At 37.6% G+C, this 23,585-nt stretch overlaps 1 protein-coding gene across 2 annotated transcripts in view; it reads left to right on the top strand.

The window, feature by feature from the left end:
* RFTN1 (raftlin, lipid raft linker 1) overlaps nucleotides 1-23,585 on the top strand; it is a 101,141-nt gene that overhangs the window by 54,277 nt on the left and 23,279 nt on the right. For both annotated transcript variants that reach the window (XM_062602051.1, XM_062602052.1), the window contains exons 4-6: nucleotides 302-410; nucleotides 14,303-14,726; nucleotides 18,632-18,835. In XM_062602051.1, coding sequence (XP_062458035.1) covers nucleotides 302-410; nucleotides 14,303-14,726; nucleotides 18,632-18,835 — 737 coding nt within the window. The remainder of the gene's footprint in view (nucleotides 1-301; nucleotides 411-14,302; nucleotides 14,727-18,631; nucleotides 18,836-23,585) is intronic.

Raw genomic sequence — 23,585 nt, 5'->3', positions numbered from 1 at the left:
CTTGGCATTGGCCATAGATACCAGGCTGACAGAGTGTTTCTTAGACAGATTAAGAAATTTGGAAGTCCCCAAGGCATTCCACCATCCACAGTTATTAGTATGATTTCCTTCCCTAGCAAGCAGGTGAGATGCTGTAGCTGCTACTTGTCAGAACTGTGTGGAGCTGAATGGAGTGAATGAATTGGAACTGAGGTTTTGTCTGAAGGTTAGCTCTCCATGAGAAATACTTAAAAAGGGAATGTCTTGGTGTCCGATCTTTACAACAGAAACTGATTCTTTTTTTTTCTGTCTGCCTCTGTAGGTCTTCAAAAGGTGACATCCATAGTGAAGGATATATCCTGGAGGTGGAGTGCTGCTCCTCTTTAAACCAACTTTCAGACAAAAAGGAGATTCCTGATTTTATTAAGAAAGTGAGTAAAAAAAAAAAAAAAAAAAGGTGGGGGAGAGAGGAAGAGAGGCAACCCCCAAAGCAGAGTATCTTTTTATTTGCACTATAATTACTGCTGCTAGTTCTGTCAGTCTGACAAGAGGAGTATGTGTCCACTTTGTGCAGTGGTTTGTAATTTTAAGTATCTGAAGGGTAATTATACTTACTGAGAGAAACAAGTCTGATTGTTACGAGAAAATGATTTGTAGTATCACAGGACAGTGACCTCTCAGAGATATCACAGAATCACAGAATCCCAAGGGTTGGAAGGGACCTCGAAAGATCATCTGGTCCAACCCCCCTGCAAGAGCAGGGTAACCTAGAGTACATCACACAGGAACTTGTCCAGGCGGGCCTTGAATATCTCAACTAAGACACTAGAAGACAATCCTATAAGGGGTAACATTTTAAGTTAAAACAATACGTATTATTCCTATTTTAGTGTAAAAATATCCTGTTGGATAGTACTGTAGCTAAAAGGCCCCAGATTAGTTTTGTTTCAGTGTCACATGATGTTAGCAGTCAGAGATGGTAACTTAGATCCCAAGGGTCATCCCTTTGTTGTTTTCAAGAAACTTCTGTATATACTGGAGAGTTTGAAGAGAACCCTACAATTCTTTATTTGGTTCCTTCTTTTTACAATCATTTTTGATGCTGTAATATTCTGCCAGACTGGAAATTAGCAGGTTATGTCCATTTAAGTGAAGACAGATTCATTGGGCATCTTTCAAATACTGCAGCATCTGTTGTGTCCTTTTGCATGTTACAAAAACTATCATTAAATACCATATTTACTTAGCCACATGGTGTAAGAATACTGTGAGTAGGCATACTCCCCTCACTTTAATCCGTCTTGCAGTGATAACTAATAGTTAAGAAAATTTTGTAGAACAAATTGTAGCACAGGCTGTATGAGCTTGAGAGGGACTCAGCTTGACAGACTACACTCCTGTTCAGTGTTTTGTTTTTACTGTGAATCGTAAACAATGGATTAAAAATAATGCTGCTATGACTATCTGATCGTTGTAATCTTAATTAAAGATACATAGATTTTGGTATCAGAACAAACTGAAGTTTTCTGAACTCTTAATAATATATAAAAGTTTGAGTCTGAATTTTGCTTCAGGATTCATTCATGTGTTCTTGCACTACTAATCTGATGTGATCTTGGATTATTTCTATATATTCATACTTAGGCAAGACTGGTGTAGTTATTGTATATCATTTTCAACATGTTTGGTGTTGTTCTTCAGTTCTTTGAGTGAGACTAGAAATGTAGGCTTATCTGTCACAACTGGTAGCAAAATTCTACATCATTGCAACAGAAAATTTCTTTGCACTTGGAACTTCAGAAAGAGTGTGTCTAACATGAAAACAAAATGACAGTCCAGGAGTCATCTTATTTCCATAAATATCCAATTCTGAGGCTCTTTAGAATGTTTTTTCTAGGCATGGAAATGTTTCTGTTGGTAGGAGCCGTTTGATTATGGGGTTATGAAGATGCCTTTTTGAAAGATAATAATTTAAATTTTAATAGCTAAAATGTATATTTACTGTTTCTCTGTAGGCTGAGTATGTCGCTCATCCTCAGATGTTATTTGATGTAGAGGAATTTGAAGGTCTTTGAAGCTGTTGCTGTCAAGTGTGTGTTGTGTCACTGTCTATATCTGATTAAACACACTGAAAGTCTCAACACTTTTATGTAAATCTAACTCAGGAAAAAGGACTTGTTTCGGAGTAGGAGTTAATTGTCATATTAACTAATTTGAGCAGCAAAAATGGTCATTGCTTTTAACGGCATCTAAACCAGATGTTTGCAAACAAAAGAAATGAAAAATAAAGGATGTTCTTCAAAGAAAATAGTAACAAAAAACTGTTAGAGGGGGCAATTGCTTTTTTTTCAAAAAAGAGCAACCCTCTAATTCTTCTCAAACTGTGGTGTACAATTGAAGTTAATAGAGTGTTGTAATTGAATAGGCAAATCCGTGATCACAGAGCTTTTCATAGCAGAGGTGTTTAGCACAGGTTTATTGTCTTTCTGCATTGCAAATTACTATACTTAAAAAATAGATCTCAAATAGAATAGCCAGAGTTTCAAAACAAAATATCAAGTCAAAATTTTCTCCAACTGTGAATTTACTAGAAAAAAATTTCTCCACCCTGAGACAATTAATTGTATTAGTTTTATTATGCACTGCTGAGCAAGTATTGTTTACGTGGAGTTTGAACAGGGTGCAATTTTAGTAACTTCTTTTCTCTATTGACTTTTTGTTGCATTGAAAATGTATGTCATATTGAAAATTAACTGCTTGCTCCTGGCAAACACAAAACAATTTTTCAGTGGCATAAAGCATAGGTAATATATTTTTTCTTGTTCTGTAATGCCATATAAATGTTTAAGAGTAATGAATTTGAAATGAGGAAGTTATTTCACCTGGAGAATGGTTCTTGCTCACTGAAGCAAAGTGTCTTAGTACAATGTTGACTATAAAACATTGAAGAAATGCCAAAGAAGATTCTGTGGGAAAATCTGTGGGTTTTTGCTGAGGTCGCTCTGCGCTTTGAGATGCTGACCTCATTCTATGCTTTCTTCTGTATGTTCTGCCACTATAGGAGTTTCTGACCATGGTAAGAGCTGGGAGACAGTTAAATACTGGGGACATAGTGTTGCATAGGTACCATAAAATCACATCGACATCACCACATTCTGTTTGTTTTCTCATATCAGTGTGGATCTGCTGCGGTTCCACCTGTCTTAAAGAGCTCAAACAGGCCTGTGTTGTCTTTATCATGTAATTCCTGGGCAATGAAAGAAGTAGCTGTTGTGTATGTACTTGACTGCTGTATTAGCACTCCTGTCTTTAGCTCTCAGGCAAAACAGAGATTAAGTATTTGCTCATGTGCTTTTTAATGAGCAAAGCTAACTTCTGATCGCTGTGGCTCAGATCATTCTGAAGTTGTTGCAAATCAGAGATGTTACTTTTAAGGTACGATATTTTGTAGTAATTTGACTTGTCTTGTAAAATGGGATTGTCTTTAATTACTTCCTTAGTTTCTCTTCTGTGTATCCTGTTCCTGTTTTCTTCATCTACTTAGACAAGGGAAGAAGAAGCTAGGCTGACATCCCAAGAAAAGAGTTATTTTGGATACACAGTCATATACGAATGCTGAGTGTGTTTCTCATGACCTTTCTTTTCCACATTAGTCTGAGTTACATGCTCTAGAAGAACTGTAACAGCAGAAGGTTGTACGCCAGTGTTCATATCTTGGTGGTGTTGGTGAAAGGTTAGGAAATAGAAGATGGTTTCTCTGCTATTTCTTCCTAGTTCTGACTTTTTAAAATTTAGGAAGCATGTCTTTGTATCCTTGGTTCCCTGCTTAACAATGTCTATTAACAATGTCAGTGTCTATTAACAATGTTCCCTGTCAGAAGGAAACTCTTTTATGTTAACTCTTTTTCTAGTTTGACCCATTGCAGAGTTCGTATTCCTTCCCCCTGTGGATGTCATCCCTTGGGGATGTATGATAAGCACGGGAAAACATGGTTTAAAAATGCTGCAGCTTAACTGGAGCTCAAACGCAGGCATCTTCCTTCTGTGATTTTGACTAGACAAGGACCTCTCCCTGCTGCTGTGTCCTCAGTTGACTCAGAACTGAGTCTAATTTCTTGCAACAAACCTAAGGCCATACAGATGAATAATTGGTTTTGCATTTTCAGAAGCGGAACGGTTCAGCTTGAAACGTGACTGTTATCTTGCAACACCTGTGTCACACTTATCTTTAGATGGAATCTGCCATATGAAATTGTTTGTCAGATCTGCTCATTACTATTCCCGCTGTTCATAGTCTTGATGAAGTTCAGTGAGCATACAGATGCTATCACCAGCACTAGCTCAAAAGCTGCCAGTAGCTTGTCACTCCCTTAAGTGATCCTCTGAACAACTGTAGTCCAAAGTACCCTAGAAATAATCTTGATTCCTGCAGTAGTGACTTTGCCTGTAAGTTTGTTAACCTTTGTTTTCCAGTAATAGCATTGGTAGGTCAAGGAAGTGATGATACCTCTTAGACTTAAGCAAGTGGGACCCCTGGGAGGAATATGCCAAAAAACCACTTTCCAGGGACACTGCTACCTATGTATGTATGTTCTAGAGTTGGCATCTGAAACAGTGACCAGCAGTTCTCCCTGGTGCAAAGGCAAGTTGCACAGGGAATTGGAATGCTTTGAAAGGCAGGCTATACAACACTAACACTGGTATGAAGAGCCCACATCCTATATTGCTGAAAGGACCTACTATATTTGAGCCCTCATGCCAGTTTTATGGAATATATAGTATGAACTGGTATTTGCTGGATTTTTTCTGGATGTCTCTTAAAAAAATGAAAATGTTCTCAGGAATAGAATTAGCACGAAGAATTAGTATGTTTCAAGGGTTTGTTTATGGACTGAAAATTAATGCACATTACTACCAACAAGTGTAAACTGTAGTTGAACTTGCTTAGTGCGCTTCTGAAAGGTGAGACATTCTTGAACGTGTTCAATCCTCCTGCCCTTCATCTCCCCTCACTCCTTTGAAAGGAGCGGCAGGCAGGAGTCAGGCTGAGTGGATGGGTAAGAAACTGCTACACACCCCAGACAACCACAGGTCAGTCTCACGGCACGTTTCTCCATACTGATGTGTTCATCAAACTGCTGAGATACTTGCTTTCCTACATTCTTGTTTTTTCCCTCCATTCATCTGTAGCTGGTTTGATATTCTCAAGGTAACTGCCATCTTAGTTCATGCATATCATTTTCTGGAGGGTAATGTTATGTCTGTAATTAGTGAAGAATTTTTATATTAGTACTGCTGTCAAAAGGTTAATTCTCCTGCTTCTTTTAAGTTGCTCGGTAGAAGCAGAGTTGGAATATTTAGGAGGATTTCTGTTTCTCCTATAAGATAAAAACTGAATCTCTATATGAATTCTCAGGAGTTTTTTAAACCTTTTCTGTGGATGTTCATAGACAAGGGAGTGATTCAGCCCAGACTTGGCGCTTGTTTACTTTCTACAAATTCGCTCACATCAGAATGAACATTTTTGTTTTACATAATCAAAACAAAGGACTTCATATAGCCATATATTGTGTGAGAGCAGTATTAAATGATTTTGTGCTCTCAGTTTCTGAGTTTTAAAACTCTCTTCAGCATCTAACTATGAAATGGCAAAAAGATGTGGAAGATAAAAAATGTGTCATAAGACAAATTTGTCCATAATAATGTGTACTTTATATAATTGTGTCTGTAATAGTCTGTCAAGCAAATGAGAAGAAAAAAGTCTAAAATATTCTAGATAAAATGAATGTGAAAATTGCTAATCTTGTATCTTTTTTACTTCTATTTCTAATCACTAAGAAAAATACTGCATTTTTATACAGCTGTTCCAGTATTTCTCACATTGTCTCCTTTTGTTCGTCATTTTTTATTCTTCAACTCTTAATCTTGGCCCTGCGATTTCTTTTTTAGAAGGAACAAAGAGATGCAGCTTAACATGTTCTGAAGAGCACTAGACTCCTGACTGTTGATACAGTCTTACAAGGATCTCTTCTGTGAAGTCTGATTGCTCTGTTGATGCCAGGGTTCCTTAGGTGGTTATTGTAATCCTAAACATTATTTTAGATAAGTTTTAGCTGGCCTATTCAGAAATTTCCTGCAGGGTATACAGTCAGAGCAGGTGGCAGTAAAAGATAGAAGAGGGAGAAAATCGGGTCTTTAATGTTGCTGAGAGGATCATTCTTCAAATTAATAAGCAATTCAAATTTACTTCTGTGGCTAGAAAATGACCCCTCCAGAGTACTGTTTATTACCTGGGATTACTTATCTACACATGATCTCAACCTCCTCTAAAATCATTTTCATCCTTAAAACAAACCCAAAAAATCCCACCCGAAAACCTTCACTCTCCGGGGTCTTTGCAAAAGAGCAGTATAACATTTATTTCTTTAGCACATTGTAATGAAAACCATTGCAGAGCATTTAGCTGACTGCTTTGTTTTCTACATGTTTTCATTGCAAACAGAGCACCTATTTTATTTGTAAGTATTTGGATCTTAGAAGTAGATACGGTCATGAAGCAGAAGTTAAGACCAACATCAGTGGTTCGGCTGTTTGTGACCTGCTGTGATAATATTTATTAAAGTGTATTTTGTTAACATTTTGTAAGTGGATATATAACAAGAGATGGCAAAAAATAGCATATACTGTATTTTAAACAGCCTGGTGTGAAGGGAAACATCTGTTCCTGGTTAAGCTTCTTTCAACTTGTGTTCTTTTGACTAAGCCCTGTAAGAGTGGTGTTGATATATATCTTCCATGAACATTGCGAAACTATTTTCAGGACTCTCCCAGGAGCCTGGTTGTGCTTTTCTAATCCTTTGCCCCCAGCAGCTTTCAGAGTCATCCTCTTGACCAGGATAAAAATAGATATTATAAAGTATGTAGATGTTTTTAATGATCCCGCTTCTGTCTGGTGGGAAAAATATCTCTTTAAAAATAACAATAAATAGTATAATATTTTATACAGTACTAAAATAAAATGTGGACAAATTGTTCAAATTGTAATTTTGGCTACGAGTAGCAGATGGCTTGATGAAACAATGTGATTTTAAAGAAACACACTTGGGTTGATATAAAAGATAAAAGAAAGTGTTCCTTGCAAATTAAATGCAAAGTCTGTAAGTTTGAGACTGAAATCTTCATTTTTAAACTATTCCTGTTCTCCTGAACATTTTGGGGGTTTTTTGTTTACATTGCTTAGGACAGAGATGGACTAAACCAGTGTCCCGGTTTTGAATCACGTTAGTGCTGGTTGATCACAAATAAATAACCGTTTTCTTGTGTTCTGCAAAGAATGCTGAATTGTGTTCATCCAGCTAAAACAGTTGTTAGATACAACACTCAACCATTCACCTCTATAAAGCTTTGTTTTCCCCTTGCTTATGTTCACACATTAGCATAGGAGTTTCTGTCACAAGATTCACGCACAAGACATGGTCTGTATGTTGAAAATGCTTGTTCTCTAGAGCAAGTGCTTGGAACAGTTTCTACACCTGTATATAGGTTGAGTGAGCATAGCTGGCTGTTCCGTAGCAGTCTATCCTAGGTCAAAACCACTTTTTAGGGAATAAATCCTAAATGATGTGGGTAAATTCAGGATTTCTTTTCACAGTTTAGGCAAGGGTGGGAGGATGCATATATGTTACCTAGCTTTTGGGCAGGTACCGCAGTCAGTGAACCTTTGTAGCCTGTGTCCAGCAATGTCTACCCTTTGCCAGCTCTGTGAAGGAACAGATGCCAAAATAAGTTAATAATTTGAGAAGAATCATTGCACTCAAGACCACAGAGGATGAGATATTGGGGTTTCAAGAGCTGTCATCTAGTGAGATATGCTGAAAGGCACCATGCTGCACTACATGTTTAGTATAATGATATTGTTCTCAGGAATAAATGTACAGCTAACACAAGCTGAAGAGGAATTTGAAGTTGTTACTCTGATCCCTGCCTTGGCTCCAGTAGCAGGAGACGTATAGCTTGCTGTAGCTTTATAGCTGTTGGCAGCACTGTCTTAAGAGCCTATCTTCTGTTTTACTCAGCATAGCAGTAAGTTGCAGTAGCTACTTGCTTTACTACATTTCTCCCTGTTGTTTGTAGCTTTCAGTTCCCTTTTGCAGAAATTGCTACCACTGAGCATGCTATACAACTGCAAAGCTTTCTTTCTTTTCATTTTCAGTGCCTAGTTATGCTCTACCACAAATGCAAAGAGAGCTTAAAATGTCAAGTCAATGGTTCTGTTGAATGGGCTGTGTACTGTAGAGACAGAAAGGTAGCATACATCTGCTTCTTCAAGAAACTAGTTTTTAGCTTCTGGGTTTGGTTTTGAGCTCTGTTATCTTCTCTTGAGTCTGTCAACTTCAATCTAAGAGTCTTAGCTAAAGTTCCAAAACAGTAATATTGAGGTCAAGGTTTCATTGGAAGTACCAAGATAAACACTGTCACCAACACTGCTTAAAGGGTGACACTGTGGTTTGGGATTATGGTAACATTTCTCAAGGCATCCCTCCAGTCTTTCATCCCTGATGGCCTATTTTGATGTAATTGATAGTGAAAATACTTGATAATTTGAGAGCCTGAATGCAGATTGGGATTTGACTTTCTAAAAGTTACATTTATATCTACTTACATGAACATGAACTGTCTATCTCAAATTCAAATGCAAATTGCCAAGTATAAACTGGAAAAGGTTAAAAATGCATGGGAAGTACAGGCTTAAATGATGGAGCATCCTAGTCAGAAAGGTTGTATGGTTTGGAAATCTGCAAGTAGTGAAACAGAGTCAGAGTAACAACAGAGAAATGTTTTGCAGTTGCTGTTTTGCTGTTTGATTAGTAGAATTATCTTTTTTGTAACATAGTATTAGAGATGCAAAAATGCCAAAGTTGCAGAAGTTTTGAGTTGTTCAGAAAGAACTAAACCTCTCCTTCGGAACATTAGCTAAGCTTAGTTGGTTTTAAAATAAGCAGTAACTCTTGATGACTGTTCCTTTCTTCTCATGTGAGACCTACAGAAAATAGCAGAGGCAAACTAATAGCCTGTCTTAATTTTAAACATCTGTTTTCATAAATGAACAAACTAGAAGGGAGATGTGCAGTTATTTATGATGAAACATGTACTACTAAATACTAATGACTGCAGTCCTGAACATCCTTTTCCAGTTCCAGCTCCTGGCGTGCAAGTACATAGTGTTCTCCTCAAATCACAAGATCATGTTCTTTGCATGCAGATCCCTGGTGCTATGTCATAGGAGATTTGCTTGAATCCTAAAAACAAGGTAGAAAAATACAGTGATCTTGTTTCTAGTGCACATTATGAGATCTAATGCCTCTAACATTGTTCTTATAAAAACAACAACCAAATAACACACAGACAGACAAGCATTTTTTTATTGGCTAAGACAGTTCATGCTTGGTTTAAATAGCTCTGAGCAAATTAAACAGCTATTGTTTCAAAGGCCATATGTTTGGCCATCAGTAAGACTAAGTAGCAGTCTTTCTTCCCTTAGTTCACTGCAGAGCTAACTAAATGCATCTGACCACTCAGAAAATCAGTTCATTGCTCCTAGAGAATGTTTTCTCAAAGTACATTTGGCTATGTATGCACTTTGTAAATTGTTTCTGTTATTTGGTTTTATTTTAATAGCAGTCCTTTCTGGGTTGCTGAAACATTCTTTCAGTATCTTGTAATATCATGAACCATACAGCAAACCTATTAATGAAAGGTTCAGTCGTGGTACCTAGGTTTTGAAGGTCTTTTTTTTCCAGGTGATCAGGAAGTGTAAGCCTTGAGAGCATTTAGGGCTACTATAAACTGGAGTGCCCTGGTGACATAAACTGGTAAAACTGGTTTTCTTCTAGATGTATCCCAAAAAAATGTCCAGTTCTTGGAGTATAGGAGTTAAAAGAAATTCCTTATACTTTATTAAATCATTTGTTTAAAAATCCCTATCCAAGGGAGAGATCCTCATTATTAAATTGTTCTGCATTATTTCCCATGTTTATTGATGTGGGTGGAATACTACCCTGAGCTTGTGGGAAGTGTTTTGATTTGCTGTGTGCCATCCCATGGGAGAAATGTACAGTATCACCCTGTAAGTAGTTGCCCAAGCTGACAAAAGTATATCGTTCTGTTCAGCACGGGATCTATATCCTTGAGCTTCTGTATTTATAAGTAAGAACATCATGCTCACTATGAATGGGAAATTATTATGGAGCTAATGATATAGCAAGAAATGTACAGTCACAAACAATATGTGAACCATACAATGAAGTTGCCAAGTGTCTTTATTCTAAATAGACTTGAAATGAAAACCTGTATGTGTCTGTTCAAAATAATCTTCAGCCTGGAATCTCTGCACTTCTTTCATGGCTGGGAGGCCTATAGTTTAAAAGCAGGTAGTTTCCAGAAAAGAGGATTTCATCATTTAGTCATACTGTTGCCAGGTGTGGTTTTACAGATCTGTAAATTAGGCTCTCAGCCATTTTCTAGTTAGGTAGGGAGCCTTGTCTTGAACCAGAAGTGTTTGAAAAGATGGAACATAAATTTGCTACCTCAACATAATATTTAGTGACACTGCTTTGTGCTGCTGAAGGTTCCTTTTCTGCAAATGCAGCATAAAAATAGGGATCACTCAGTTCTGAAATAAACACTTAACACTTCACAAATGGCAAGAATGTTAACACAAGTGCCCCAGCTAAAATTCAGTTAAGATAGTGACATTGGGGTTGGCCCTGGTGCTTGTTCCTATTCCTGCTAAAGTCAGTGGGAGATTTGAAATTTATTCCACAGATAGCAAAGGCTAAATCTTTTTTTCCCCCTCAAGGAAAATGCCAGGTTTCTAATCAAGCAAATTACAGAGATGACATTAAATTCTTTAAGTGCCTCAGCCCTCTGTACACTTGAAGTTTCACCCCTTTTTTAAGCAGGTTCTATTTTTAAACTGGCATAAATCTAATTTGTTGCAAGATGGTTATAAACAAATTTGGATGTACCCACTTGGGGATTTAATGAGTTAAATGAGTTATGTTCTTCTTCTGTTGTTGAACAGTAACATCTTTTGTGATGGAGACTTGTTCTTGTATTTGTGGTTAATATCATCCAGCCAGCACTTAATCAGACAGTAAAAGTGTTTCTGTTCCTATCTGGGGAAAGAACCAAAGAATTTTTTTTTTTTTTAATTTTGTTGGAATTTCCCTTTTAAAAATTTCCCAGGATGTAAAGAGCAAGTCTATAGCATGTTTAAAATACAAAAACGGTCAGCAAAACAATTTAAATTACTGTGGATAACCTGACGTAAGGACATTTTTAATACGGCTTTTTTTCTGGTGTGGTGAGTGATGAAGATGCAGTTGGTCTGCTTTTTATGCTTTTTCCTCTCATTTAGTCATACAAGGTAGTATGACAAAGACCTTGGTTAGTCTTCTAAACTGTCACATAAAGACAACTGATGGTACTTACCTGCACTGTCACAGTAGCATCATGTTCTTCCCATTCAGTGCAGCTTTGCCCCTGCTTTGTGCCATGTGTTGGTTGCCCTCTTTCTTACATCTGCTAAGATGTTTTCCCAAAAGGGTGGAATAGACATAACTGTGTGAGCCAGTGCAGGATGCCTCAAAAGGTCCAAAACCCATAGGTGGCTGGTAGAAACAGCCTTTCTGACATGTGTAGCTCTGGGGTATGAGCTGTCCAGGTACTGAGGTTTGGGCATGTTTAAGTCTGGGTTTTGTTTTAGGGTTTGGTTCTGGTTTTCTGGTTTGGGGGGGGTTGGTTTGTTTTTTTTTTTTGTTGTTGTTTTGGTTTGTTTTTTTTTTTAATATTCAAATATTCAGTATTTCACATCCATTAAACAGGAAATGTGAATGTATAGTGGATGGCATAATTTGGTCTGGATGTAAAGGCATCTACAGTTTGGTACTGTTTAACTCTCAGCAGGATGCTGGAGAATCAAATTGATTTTTTAGTTTGGAAATGTTTAGGCTTTGTACTTTATTTATGATGAGAGTTAGCCTTTCCATGGTCTTGTGGAAAGTTGGAAGGAAAGACTATTCATGTCTGCTGATACATCACTTTGCTGTTCTGCAGCTTACATTGCCCTGTTGATGTAACATTTCCTGCTAAATTGGTTTTATTGAAAATAATGAGATGCTTGGTTCCCCCTCATGTAATTGGGAAAATTTGAAATATAGGTTTTTCTGTATTCTGTATAATACTGATTTCCTTAAGGGCAAGGCCTTGAAGACGCAGTCTCTTTTCCCAGTCTTTCTGCTAAACCATTAGGCTAATGCAGTTTAAGCTATCACTCGGTCCTTTGTTCCTCTTGTTTCTATTCTGAGAACAGGAGCCTCAGAAGAAAAACCTCAGCATCAGGTATTCCTTAGAACAAACTTTTTTTTCTTTTTGAGTGAGCCAAGATTGTAAAACACTGCTACAATAGCTGTGAAAGCTGTTCTCATCCAAATCACAGCGTGGGAGAGTCTGCTGTAGATTGACAAGCAGTCTTTATTGACCAGGAGCAATAAAATTGCTACATATGTACTATCCTCAAACTCTTAACAGTTGTATACTGGTTACATTTCTATAATTAGCTGCCCTGCAACCTACTAAACAAATGTAGTGATATGTCTATAGATCAGGGATAATAGATGGACTGAATTTGTAACTCTGACTGTATAAAAAAAGTATTTGTATAGTTACAACAGGGAGTCAGGACCATTAAGCATATTATGAATGCTTCTATCATTATCATTCACTTCAGCCTTTCTGAGCAGGCTAGTTACATACTAACATCCTGTGTAGACAGGTATTTGATCAGGATACTGCTAGTAGTGTTTTTATTTGGAGGTTATTGCCCTCTTTAGCAATGAGCTTCAGGTAGGTCAACATCCCATGTTTGCCAGGCTAAACACCTGGGAAGCCCATTGCCTTGTTTCCTGGAGAGCCCTGTTTAAGTTCCTGTGATCACAAAATCAAGAGTTAATTTAACATGGAAAATATAATAGTGGTGAAAGAGGAAGTTCTTGTTGATCAGGTGTCATCTGTAGGTTTGTGTGTTCAGAACAGTAACATGTTGCCAGGAAGTAGATGATTCATTATAAAAAAAAAAATAATTCTGGGTAGAGAAGATGGAGAAATGACCTTCCTTCTAAGTTAAAAAGAAAAAGCCTGAACTGTCACTTACGTTTCTACTAAATTGAGCTTCAGAGAATAATCAAAACACTTTAACTCTCTGGAATTGCATGATATCCAGAGAAAGTGGAATTATTTCTCCATTTTCAAGGCATTTCCTTAAGTGTGTTTACATTTGTTATGTGAAGAATATACCTTACATGCAAACATGGAAACCTTTCCTTTTTTGGTGAGGGATTCTGATAAATGAATCAGCAAATACATGTTTTCAGAGAAGTCTGGCTTGCACTGCAGCTTCTTCTAGGTTTGAGGAGTATAAGGCCAGTGACTCGAATGGATGGTGCACCTGTAGTGCTGAGTCTGCCTAGAAGAGATTTCTTCTTGCTTCACTTCAAACTTTCCTTTGTTAATTCCAACTTTATCTAATTGTCATTACCACTAGCCCAGTTGTTTTTTTTTCTTAGAATCTTTTGTGATTGGATTCCTTCATCTTCCTCTTTTACCTAAAGTGTGAAGGGTTAATAATAGCACCCCTTAGTTTACATTTTTCTGCTTAGTTCTGCTAGTTCATTTCACAGTACCTTCTTCTGTTCTGAGTTCTGTATGTTCCCAAAAGTGATATATTAAAATAGCTTTGCTTTCAGGAAGTTGTTCTGTGAATGTTTACCATTTGCGTCTCAATCCAAAATAGCACAAACAACAACTGTTGTTATAATGGTGCATTTAACAGCAAGAATTAGTAACTTTTTCCTTGCATAGATGTCATAATCATACACCTAACGCATCAGAAGATGAAATATTAAGTCCCAGACTTCTTATGGTTGATATTAAAACTTCTTGCGAGTAATACCACTTCTGATAGTGTATCATAAATAAACTTTTCAAACACACTTTGTCCCTTCTGAAGAAATGTGTAGGTATTTTCTCCCTTTTTTTTTTTTCCTTTTCTCCACTTTCACATTATTTTGAATTGTTTAGGGAACTTCTCATCCTGCTTCTATAAAATGTAACTTTTTATGTAAATGTAACGTGACAGTTTCTGAGGGTAGTGGACAAAAGTAGCCAAGTGACATGCTAGCCACCTTGAAGGGTGTTATTTTCTGTGTTTCGATTTAGCTATGACGGTTTGACAGTTAAAAATATAATCTTCTTCAACTTGTAGATTCAAGATGCTGCAAGTCAAGGCTTGAAATTTGTTGGAATTATACCTCAGTACCATTCCCAAAAGAACTGTCTTGTCAGTGCCTCCTTGACACCCACCAGTAACAACTCTGTGCAATCAAGAGATAACAAAAATGTTTCAAATTACCCTGAGGATCACGCTTCACCTGATGGCGAGAAAATAGATGGCATTAATGGATGCAGTACGCCAGCACTGAGTGAGGAAAGTGCTGACCAATGTGCCCCATCCGGGGGGGACTGGAGGGGTGAAGGACAGGCTACTGAAGAGGTGAATCTCAGGTCTGCAAAGGGAAATGAAGAACAGTTTCAACATGCAAACCCAAGTGTAAGAGAAGCAGCAGACAAGCCAAATGGACTTGCAGAGAATGAAACACCAGCACAATGCTTAAAACCACTTACTGGCAGTAAGTATTGCAGTGATTTCTCATACATAAAAGCCACGTTAAAATTGCCCCCATTATGTTCCCAGCTCATTTGGGGGGTGGGGATGATGGGACGACCTTACCACTGTAGTAGCGAAGAAAAGGTGAACCAGATGAGCCCCTTAATCTGATTTCAGCATGGTTACACAGCTCACAACGACTGAGCATAAGTCGCATGGCACATAAAGAGGTGACATAAGCAAGTGCCACTTTGTTATGGCCTGTTTGTATGCCTGAGTGTAAAGACTTATTTTTATCTGCTGTTCGGCTGAATTGGTTTATTTCTGTATTTGTTGAGATACCCTGAGAGCTTTTGATCTTTGTATCCTTTTTGTCTGTTTGAATAAAAAGCCCTGCTAATCTGCCTGATAAGGTTTTGCAGCAAGAGAAGGAATAAGTCACAAAACCTTATCGCAGCTAGCCCCTTTGTAGCAGGTGAACAGATAGCCGAAATTAAACCACATCAGGAACAGCAGGAATGTATGTGATCTGTACTCTGAAGTATCCTAGTATCCTGTAGACAGCCTGGGGTCAGTGCTACAGTAAGAATTGTGACTGCTGGAAAACAGCAGTTATTTTTGTAATGGCTCATGTTTGCTAATTCATAACAAAGGTCCTCTTTGTAATGCTGCTCCTAATAATTTGTCTTGCAATTCTCATTTTTTGGTAGGCTTATTCGTCATATACAGGTTTTCTTTCTTTCATTTCTTTGACATATTTCACTTCAGGTGTGCCTTCCCCTTTTAAATGTCATGCCATCAAAACCCAAAAGTCTCAGCTGAGGTCTCAAAGTACCCTCTTTAAGGTGTTTGTTGCATGGAGGTTACTTGATTAACAGGAATTGTAGTTCAAAATAGGATGTAGACAAGAGTAATTTAGAAAATGAGAAGTCATAAGTAAATAGTTCTTGCCCCATTTCCAGTTTAAACCTCAAAGTATTTTTCTTTCCTATATTTTCTTAGATCCTAGAAAACTCTGTACACTCATTACTCTTACCAGTTTGATGTTTTCCTCACAAGCTACAAATCTATGTAAGAGGAATGTAGATGGAATTTCTTCAGCTGGTACTGTCCTTGACTTTAATTTATCTGTATTCTTTATGTCTTACATAGATTCAGTCAAACAATCCAACCCCTTTGGGGATTTTTTTTTATATAGGACCAAGAATGACTTTGTGTTGTACCCTCTTTGGACTATTGTCTTGGTTTCTGTTGCATTATGGTGTGATTGTCTTTTTCATCAGATTTGGATCACAACTCTAGTAACCTTTCACCATACTTTCCTCAATTTTTGTTGGGTAAAAAGGCAAATTAGTAATATGTTCTGGTTTACACTAAAATCTTATGCATTATAAAGCCTCACTTAGTGTTATAGTTCTAAATTATTTATCTCCAAGTCTAATCAGACCACTTACTTCTCTTTTTATGTACACTGTCTTTGAGAGAGTTAACCTACCAAGTTAATAATCTTTTTGATGCTCTTCTCCATACTGAACACAAAAAATCTTTTGTTGCAAGTAACCATGTTCTTAATATTTATGCATAATGTGAAGCTGATCATCTCCAGTATTCTCAACTTCTATCTGTCTGTAACACTCCGGGATTTTATTACAGCTTTTGCCATATAAGAGAGGTTATTTTAGAAATGCATTTAGTTTCCTTATTTCTCTTTGTTTCTCTGAGTCCCTTTTGGCTTCATTTTCTTAATTGGTGAATTACGCAATTACTTTCCAAGTCTGAGAAGGCAGTTTTGTGTGACAGCTCACCTACTGTAGGATCTCTTGCCTGTACAACATTGCTGATTTCCTTATTACTCTTGTATGAATTTTTGTTATTACAGCACTCCCTTTTCCTCCCGTGGAAAATGTATTTCAGTCTTTGGCACCAGTTCTCCATCCTTCCTTGGGAACATAAAGATAGAAAGCACTGGATGTTGTTTTGTGTGGGGTTTGGGGGGTTTTGGTTTGTTTTTTTTGGGTTTGGTTTTTTTTTTTTCCTGTCAGCCTACTTATTCCATAGGAAGTTACCAGTCTTTGAACTCCTTCTTCCATACATAAAACTTCAGGAAAAAAAAAAAGTATATTTCTTCCTGTTTGTGAAATCTTATTCTTTATTTTAACTCTTATACTATTCAACTGTTATTTTTATGCTTCTTCATTTGTTTTTAAATATTTTGTAGTGCTCATACACTTTCCCTTTTATTAAAGGGCTGTTCAAAGCAGTCTGGAGAATGATTTGCCTGCGAACAACTCACAGATATTTCAATAGTATGTCCAGAAATACTGTGTTACCTAGAACCAAGCTGAAGGTGTCTTCATCCATGCTTGAGCAGTCAAGCTCGCTGGTGAAAACTGTTGTCAGTCATTACTTGAACAGTGGTTAGGACTGGTGTAGTATACAGTTAGTAATGATGACAAACCATGTCAGCCACTGATAGACTCCCACACATCTTAAATGCATGTTGTCAACAGCCCAGTGTAAAATACAAATTATCATTTCCCTATGGATTTTCAGTTCTGTGTTTTCTCTATTGTTAGTATAATGTCTTAATACACACCAGAAACATCTCCATTTCCAACATGATTCTATTTTGGGTGTCAGAATCAAAATTATCAAAGAAGTTTTCTGTGTATGCTCTTCTGAGTTAAGATTGGTGTCTTTTTCATGTTTGGTTATATTCTGAGCTTCTTGCTCTCTGCTTCAAGTGCTGCCAGCCTGACTCTGAGCATCTCCCTTCTACTACCTTTTCCAACTTACACACTACTTGCTCAGGGTCGTTTGTTAGAGAGCAGTCTTAACATTTCTCTTGACATCTCTTTCTTTAATCCTTGAGGTTAGAATATAACACCTTGGAAACAAGAGGAGCTTCTTGAATGAAACAATTTAATATTGTGTCTTTACTTTTAATATTAATTTGGGGAGAATTCCTGGTATTTGGAAATCGATAGAAATGTTACCATTCATTTCCATGTCATTTAATAAGTAAAATCTAATGTAAAAAAAAAAGGTAATTTTATTGATAGTTGTACCCTTCTGAGAATTTGAAGGTTGTACCTGCACTTCAACTTGCTTCCAATTTAAGGCTGTGAAAGATGAGCTTTGCTGTCAGCAATGACTTTTTTGTGATGGTAAGTCTACATCAACTGCTCCTACAATATCCTGGAGAAGATGTGGAGCAGACTCTAGAAAATGTTCTTATTTGTAAGACCCTTCACAATTTCACTTTCAAAATTCATTTGCAGATGTGTCACCTTGACTTAGACACAGAGAAAATCAACAAAGCAGCTAGCATGGTCTCTATGCTACATCAAAGATTCTTTGTATTTTCTTTAGATAAGACTGCTGCTTGCCAGTTCTATGCCATTCTATTATCAAAACCAAGTTACTTAATGCTGTAGCTTAATGGCCATGACCTACAGAATGCATTTCCTCCTAAATTTGCAGTAAGATTTCATATTTGAACTGTCCTCAGTGTCACAGCTCTTTTAACAATTCAGTAGAAAAATAAGGTACTCTGTGCATTGATTTTTAGTGATTTGTTGACTGCTACAGTACTTAAAGCAGTTTGTGGAGCATGTCTTCCTATCTCGGCTTACACTGGTAACTCCAGTAGGGGTATTGTGCATTAGTCTTTAAATGTTCTGTTATCAACAGTGAATCCATTATTATTAACAATTATTGTAACAGCAGTCAGAATACCATATTGGGTTTTGGGACCCTAGCGTGTTAGACACTGCAGAAATGTATTAAGGAGTTAACCACGTCCCAAAGTATTTTTTGCAGTTACACAGTGTAATCAGGCAAGGGCAAACTGTGGGTTATACATTGTTTTAGCTCAAATATTATGATACGAGTTGTTGCATTACTCCATTTTTTTCTTTTTGGTAGAAACAGAGATCTTCGCTCTTTTCAACAAGCCTAAAACCCTACAAAGATGCAGCCAATATTATACAGTGACTATCCCTATGAGGATCTCCAGGAATGGGCAGACTGTCAACAGCTTAGAAGCAAATTGGCTGGAGCACATGACAGATCACTTCAGGAAAGGAGGCTCCTTGGTAAATGCCATCTTCAGCCTTGGAATGGTAAATGGTATGGAAATTACAGAAAGCATTACGCTGTGATTATTTTCCTTTCTCCTCTAATAGAGGTCATTATCTTTGAAGAGAAGGCATTTGGGAGGCGCTTTAGCATAGGCTTGGGGCAGATTTGTTTTAGATCAGCCTATTTCAGCAAAACAGAATGAAAGCACAGGAAATATTTTGGCATCTGAATAAGGAAAACAGATCATATATTGTATTTTATAAACATACTAGAGATGATCCTGTAATTGCTGAAATATACAGAGTTAATAAACAGTACCAAGTAAAATGAATTAATAAGACTGTAAGCAGATGACATACATGGAAGAGTGGCTTTCCTCTTAGCTGTCCAGGCACACACTGATTACAGGTCAGTGTAAGGACCCTTGAATTTCATCTGGTCAACATGTAGTTAGTTACTTCCAGTTCCTGTAGAGACCAACCCTTTCCACTTTAATGGCACAGTGTTTTGCAAAACTGTCTTCTATGTTTGTTTCATCCTAGCTACTGTGTTCTTATGAGCGATGAATAAATGCTGGTCTTAATTTAAGAAGAGAAAAATTCAAAACCAGATTTTTGCATGTTGTGAAAATGTGGCACTGAGTCCAGCTTAATACTGTAGCCAATCTGTACTGTACTCATGCCACCATGGCTTTGAAGACAAGCCTGCTGTACAAAGAAAGACTTCGGTGCAGAGTAGCGATCTGAGAGACATGACCAAAAGGACCTTGAGAATAAACCAATACAAGTACTTGAGCATAAAAATGTTGGTTACAACCAGATTAATTTTACTGGAAAATTACATGACTAATGTATTTCATGGTTAAAGTGCTTATGGCTGAATCTTTCACTTTATTTTGGTTTGGTTTGTGTTCTTCAAAAGGAATGTGGTTTCCCATAGACTGGGCACTGCTACTAAGATTAGTGGGTTTGTGTCTCGAATTGTAGGGGAACTGCTTCCAGGGCATCTTCTTCTCATTTTGTTGCTGGTCAGAATTCCAGGACCCATGACGAAACACAGGAATATGAGTCAGTTCTGGAAAAAGTCAATCAGGAAATTAACAGGCAATCCTAATTTTTCATTTTGCAAGCAAGTAGCAAGAAAGGAAGGTCTAAAGTTCAGCTGATGGAATGCTTTCACACAGCTTCCTGGAAAGCCTTGTAATTGCTAGTTAACTTGCTTAAAAACAAATGGTCATTTACTTTATGTGTATAAATTGCAACTCAGAGAGGGAAACCTAATTAGCTCTATCAGGCTCAGTATTTTCTTTAATAAAAACTGCTTATCAGCACACTCTAAAATGCTTTAAACACAGCATTTTTCTGTTATTTAAACTTCTAAAGTTCATTTACATAACAGAGGCCTGGGGAAGTTCATGTACTTGGATGCCAGAGTGAGGAGCTGAATAACTGCCTGCAGACATAGATAAAGTAGGCTTAAATAATGACAGTAAAGTCTCAGTGCAAACAGGACAACAAATTTTGTAAAAGTGGACAGATTCAGGATTAAACTAAACATTTTTATTAGCATTTTACAGTTTCAGGAAGAACAGGTTTAGAAGTTAAAAAGCTCAGAGCTGTGGTTTCTAAAAGTGTATTAATTCGAACACTTATGTTAAACCACCATGAACATGCCCATGCTATTAGAAGAACATTTGCTAAGAACGTCTGCAAGTTGCTTTCACTTGCAGTTAAATGTTTATTATTTAAATCCTAAAATCTTCCTGTGCCACAGAGAAACGAACAGCTTTTTCACTCATACGCCAACAACTATGAAACAGCCCAGGGTAGAGAGGAGGGAAGAAAGAGGGGGCTGACGGCTTCTTAGCTACTTACTTTTTTCTTTTATAAAAGCCTGACCATCTCTTCATAGAACGTCTCCTTACTCACTGATTATTCCCCTTCCAAATTAAGGTAATATTAGCATACTTTCTTTAATTGGTTATATCACATTTCTTTCTTCTGGGGGCTGGTTTTCTCTTTGGCATAGAGTATGAATTCATTATTTTGCTTATTATACTTGAAAGCAGGGATATTATCTTCTTTTCCTCCTTGTCCTTGGAATGCCCAATGACGTGAAAATTTCCAGATTGTCAGTAGTCATAAATCTGTTTCTTCCTTCTGCCAACAGTTTAATAATTAGTCTTCAAAATAGTTTTAAAGTTCACTGATAACAATTGTTTCTTTTTGCTTATTGTACCAGATAATTATAAACAGAAACATAACACAGTTGCAAATTACAATATGTAAACCACACAGAGTCACACCGTATATTAAATGCATTCAGATTTGCTAGTAAGCTAGAAACAGCAGCTTGCTTGGTCCTTGAATGTTCTTATGTTGTCTAACAGTTATTTAGATTTGGAGTTTAGTTACCGGCTGGTGGTTTTCATCCAGCTCATGTCATCGCTAATTCTGCCTGTAGTCCCAGGCGTGAACTGATCCTGCCTAACGATCTAAAGTGATCATAGGACTTTACCTTTCCTTCTTCTAGTAAGAAGTAGAGACTGTATAGTAGTAAGCTACAGATTAATACCATTGAGAATGGAAAGGATGTAACAGGAAAGGTCATCTTCTTTCCTATAACAGCAGGTCTCCAATCAGCAATATGAGAAGATGAGAGTGGTAATGGAGGAAGAGTCAAAACTAAGGTTATATTTTGATGGCTTAACAGTATGATCACAAGCCTGCTCATCTTTACTTGTTTTGAACTGCAGGTCTTTAAATGCCTGGCATTCTTTTATTTGTTTTACCATTCTGAGTGAGAATTTCTTGCCTTTCAAACTTAGAAAAAGCCAGGCAACCAACTAGATGACATTGACAGTACTTAAGGACAAGGCAAATGAAACAAAATGCAAGTTGCTTGGAAAAGGAAAGTAGTCAGGGTTTTAGAGGGCCAGATTGATTATATTGGTTACCCTCTCATTGCCTCAGACAAAGGATGAGGCAGTGATGCCTTTGGCCAATTATAGTCACTTTAGCCACTGGGGCTGGGATTTTTATCATCCATATGGAATTACTTTCTCTGTGTGTACTGAAGGTGAAAAGATTCAGGAGAAGAGAGGAATACAAATATGAAGCAAATGCCAGCATTCAGGTCATGTGCCACATAAAGCAACAAATAGCTAGTTTTCTTCATTGAGAGCAACAGCAGCCTAAAGGTTACGTTCCTGGGTAAGGGGGATTTGTAGTTCAAAGACAACAAGGGGAAAACTGTTGCCCACTAGGTAAGCTGTCATGGTAAAGTAAGAAGTCTTTTCTCATATACCTCTTTTAAAGGAGAAGCAAGAACTTCAAAATGGCTTTTAGTCAACTGAGCTACATCAAATATTTATACAACCCAGTGAAAATAGCTTTTTGTGCACAGTAGGATACCTTAATGAAAAATGCAGTGGTAATGGAGTGTTTTCAGAGGAAGGACAGTGATTGTAACCTTTACATTCAGAGCTTTTTCTTTAGGAAATAGTGGAGTTATGTCAATTCAAGAGTAGAGATTGGGCAATGATACCACAAACAGCAAGGACAGAACAGTTTGGCTTATTGGCAATCTTTATTGCCTGATTGTAAATGAACTAATGTTTGGAATTATGAAAGCCCCATTTAATGTAGGTCAAGTTCCAGGAGCTAAATCTTGTTAAACAAGAGATTACTAAAAGCGAATACAACTGCATCAGAATCAGGAAATACCTTTCATGAGAAATAGTGGAAACTGGAGCAACTCACTATCAAAAGCTTTAGATGGCTAGTCTTTGTAGATAAGTAGATTCAGCTGAATAAATGTAGTAAGCCTTCTTGAAACATATTTTTGGACACATGAAGTTGGAGAAAGTGATTCGGAACAGTCAGCATGGGTTGAAAGAATAAAATGACTGGATTTGTAGATGAAGAGAAAGCAGTAGATGTCATTTTGGGTGTATTTATCAAGGAAGTTTGCAAGTGGCTTCCACAGTATCTTTGTATCCAAGTTAGGACTCTGCAGCCTAGATGGGATGAAAACTAGAAAGGGTAAAAAGCTGGTTGCATGGCTAGGCTCAGAGGATCATGGTTAATAGGTCACACTTTACCTGGAGTGACAAGTGGAATACCACGGAGATCTGTCCCAGGACCTGTTGTGTTTCTTTGTCATTGATGCAGAGGAGTCAGCGGGGCTTGTTTTTGTCAAATTTGCAGATGATCCTGTACTCAGGGGTGCAGCTGATGTGGTTCAGAACTGGGCTGCTGTCCAGAGGGATCTGGGCAGGCTGGAAGAATGTGCTAGCAGGAGCTTTTTGAAATTCCATGAGGACAAATACGACAGAATCACAGGATCATTAGGGTTGGAAGGGACGTCTAGAAATCATCTAGTTCAGCCCCCTGCCAAGGCAGGTTACACAGGAATGTATTCAGGTTTCTGTGAAGGGAGAGGCCTTTGCACTAATCCAGGCTGGGGACTGCCTGGATGGGTAGCAGCTCTGTTGAAAAATATCCTGAGGCAGATATTAGTAGGCAGCAACGTGAAAGTGAACCAGCAGGATGCCCTGGCAGGAGAGAAGGCAGTAGCATGCCCGGCTGTAATGACAGGAATATAGCCAATAAATAAAGGACAGTGATTATCATCTTCTACTTGATGCTCATTAGATTGCATTTAGATCACATAATGTGTCCAGTTTTTGTCCCTCCCCCAAAGGGAGCAAGAAAGATGTCGACAAACTGGAGCTAGTTTAGCACAGGGCCAACAAAACAGTTAGTGGCTGGAGCTCTGTGAAGAAAGACTGAGAAGC

Source organism: Pezoporus occidentalis, unplaced genomic scaffold (assembly GCF_034315485.1).
Source record: "Pezoporus occidentalis ecotype Australia unplaced genomic scaffold, CSIRO_AGI_Poc_V1 ctg75, whole genome shotgun sequence".
Lineage (NCBI taxonomy): Eukaryota > Metazoa > Chordata > Aves > Psittaciformes > Psittacidae > Pezoporus > Pezoporus occidentalis.
The sequence above is the reverse complement of the archived record's forward strand: the minus strand, read 5'-3'. Positions and strand labels throughout refer to the sequence as shown.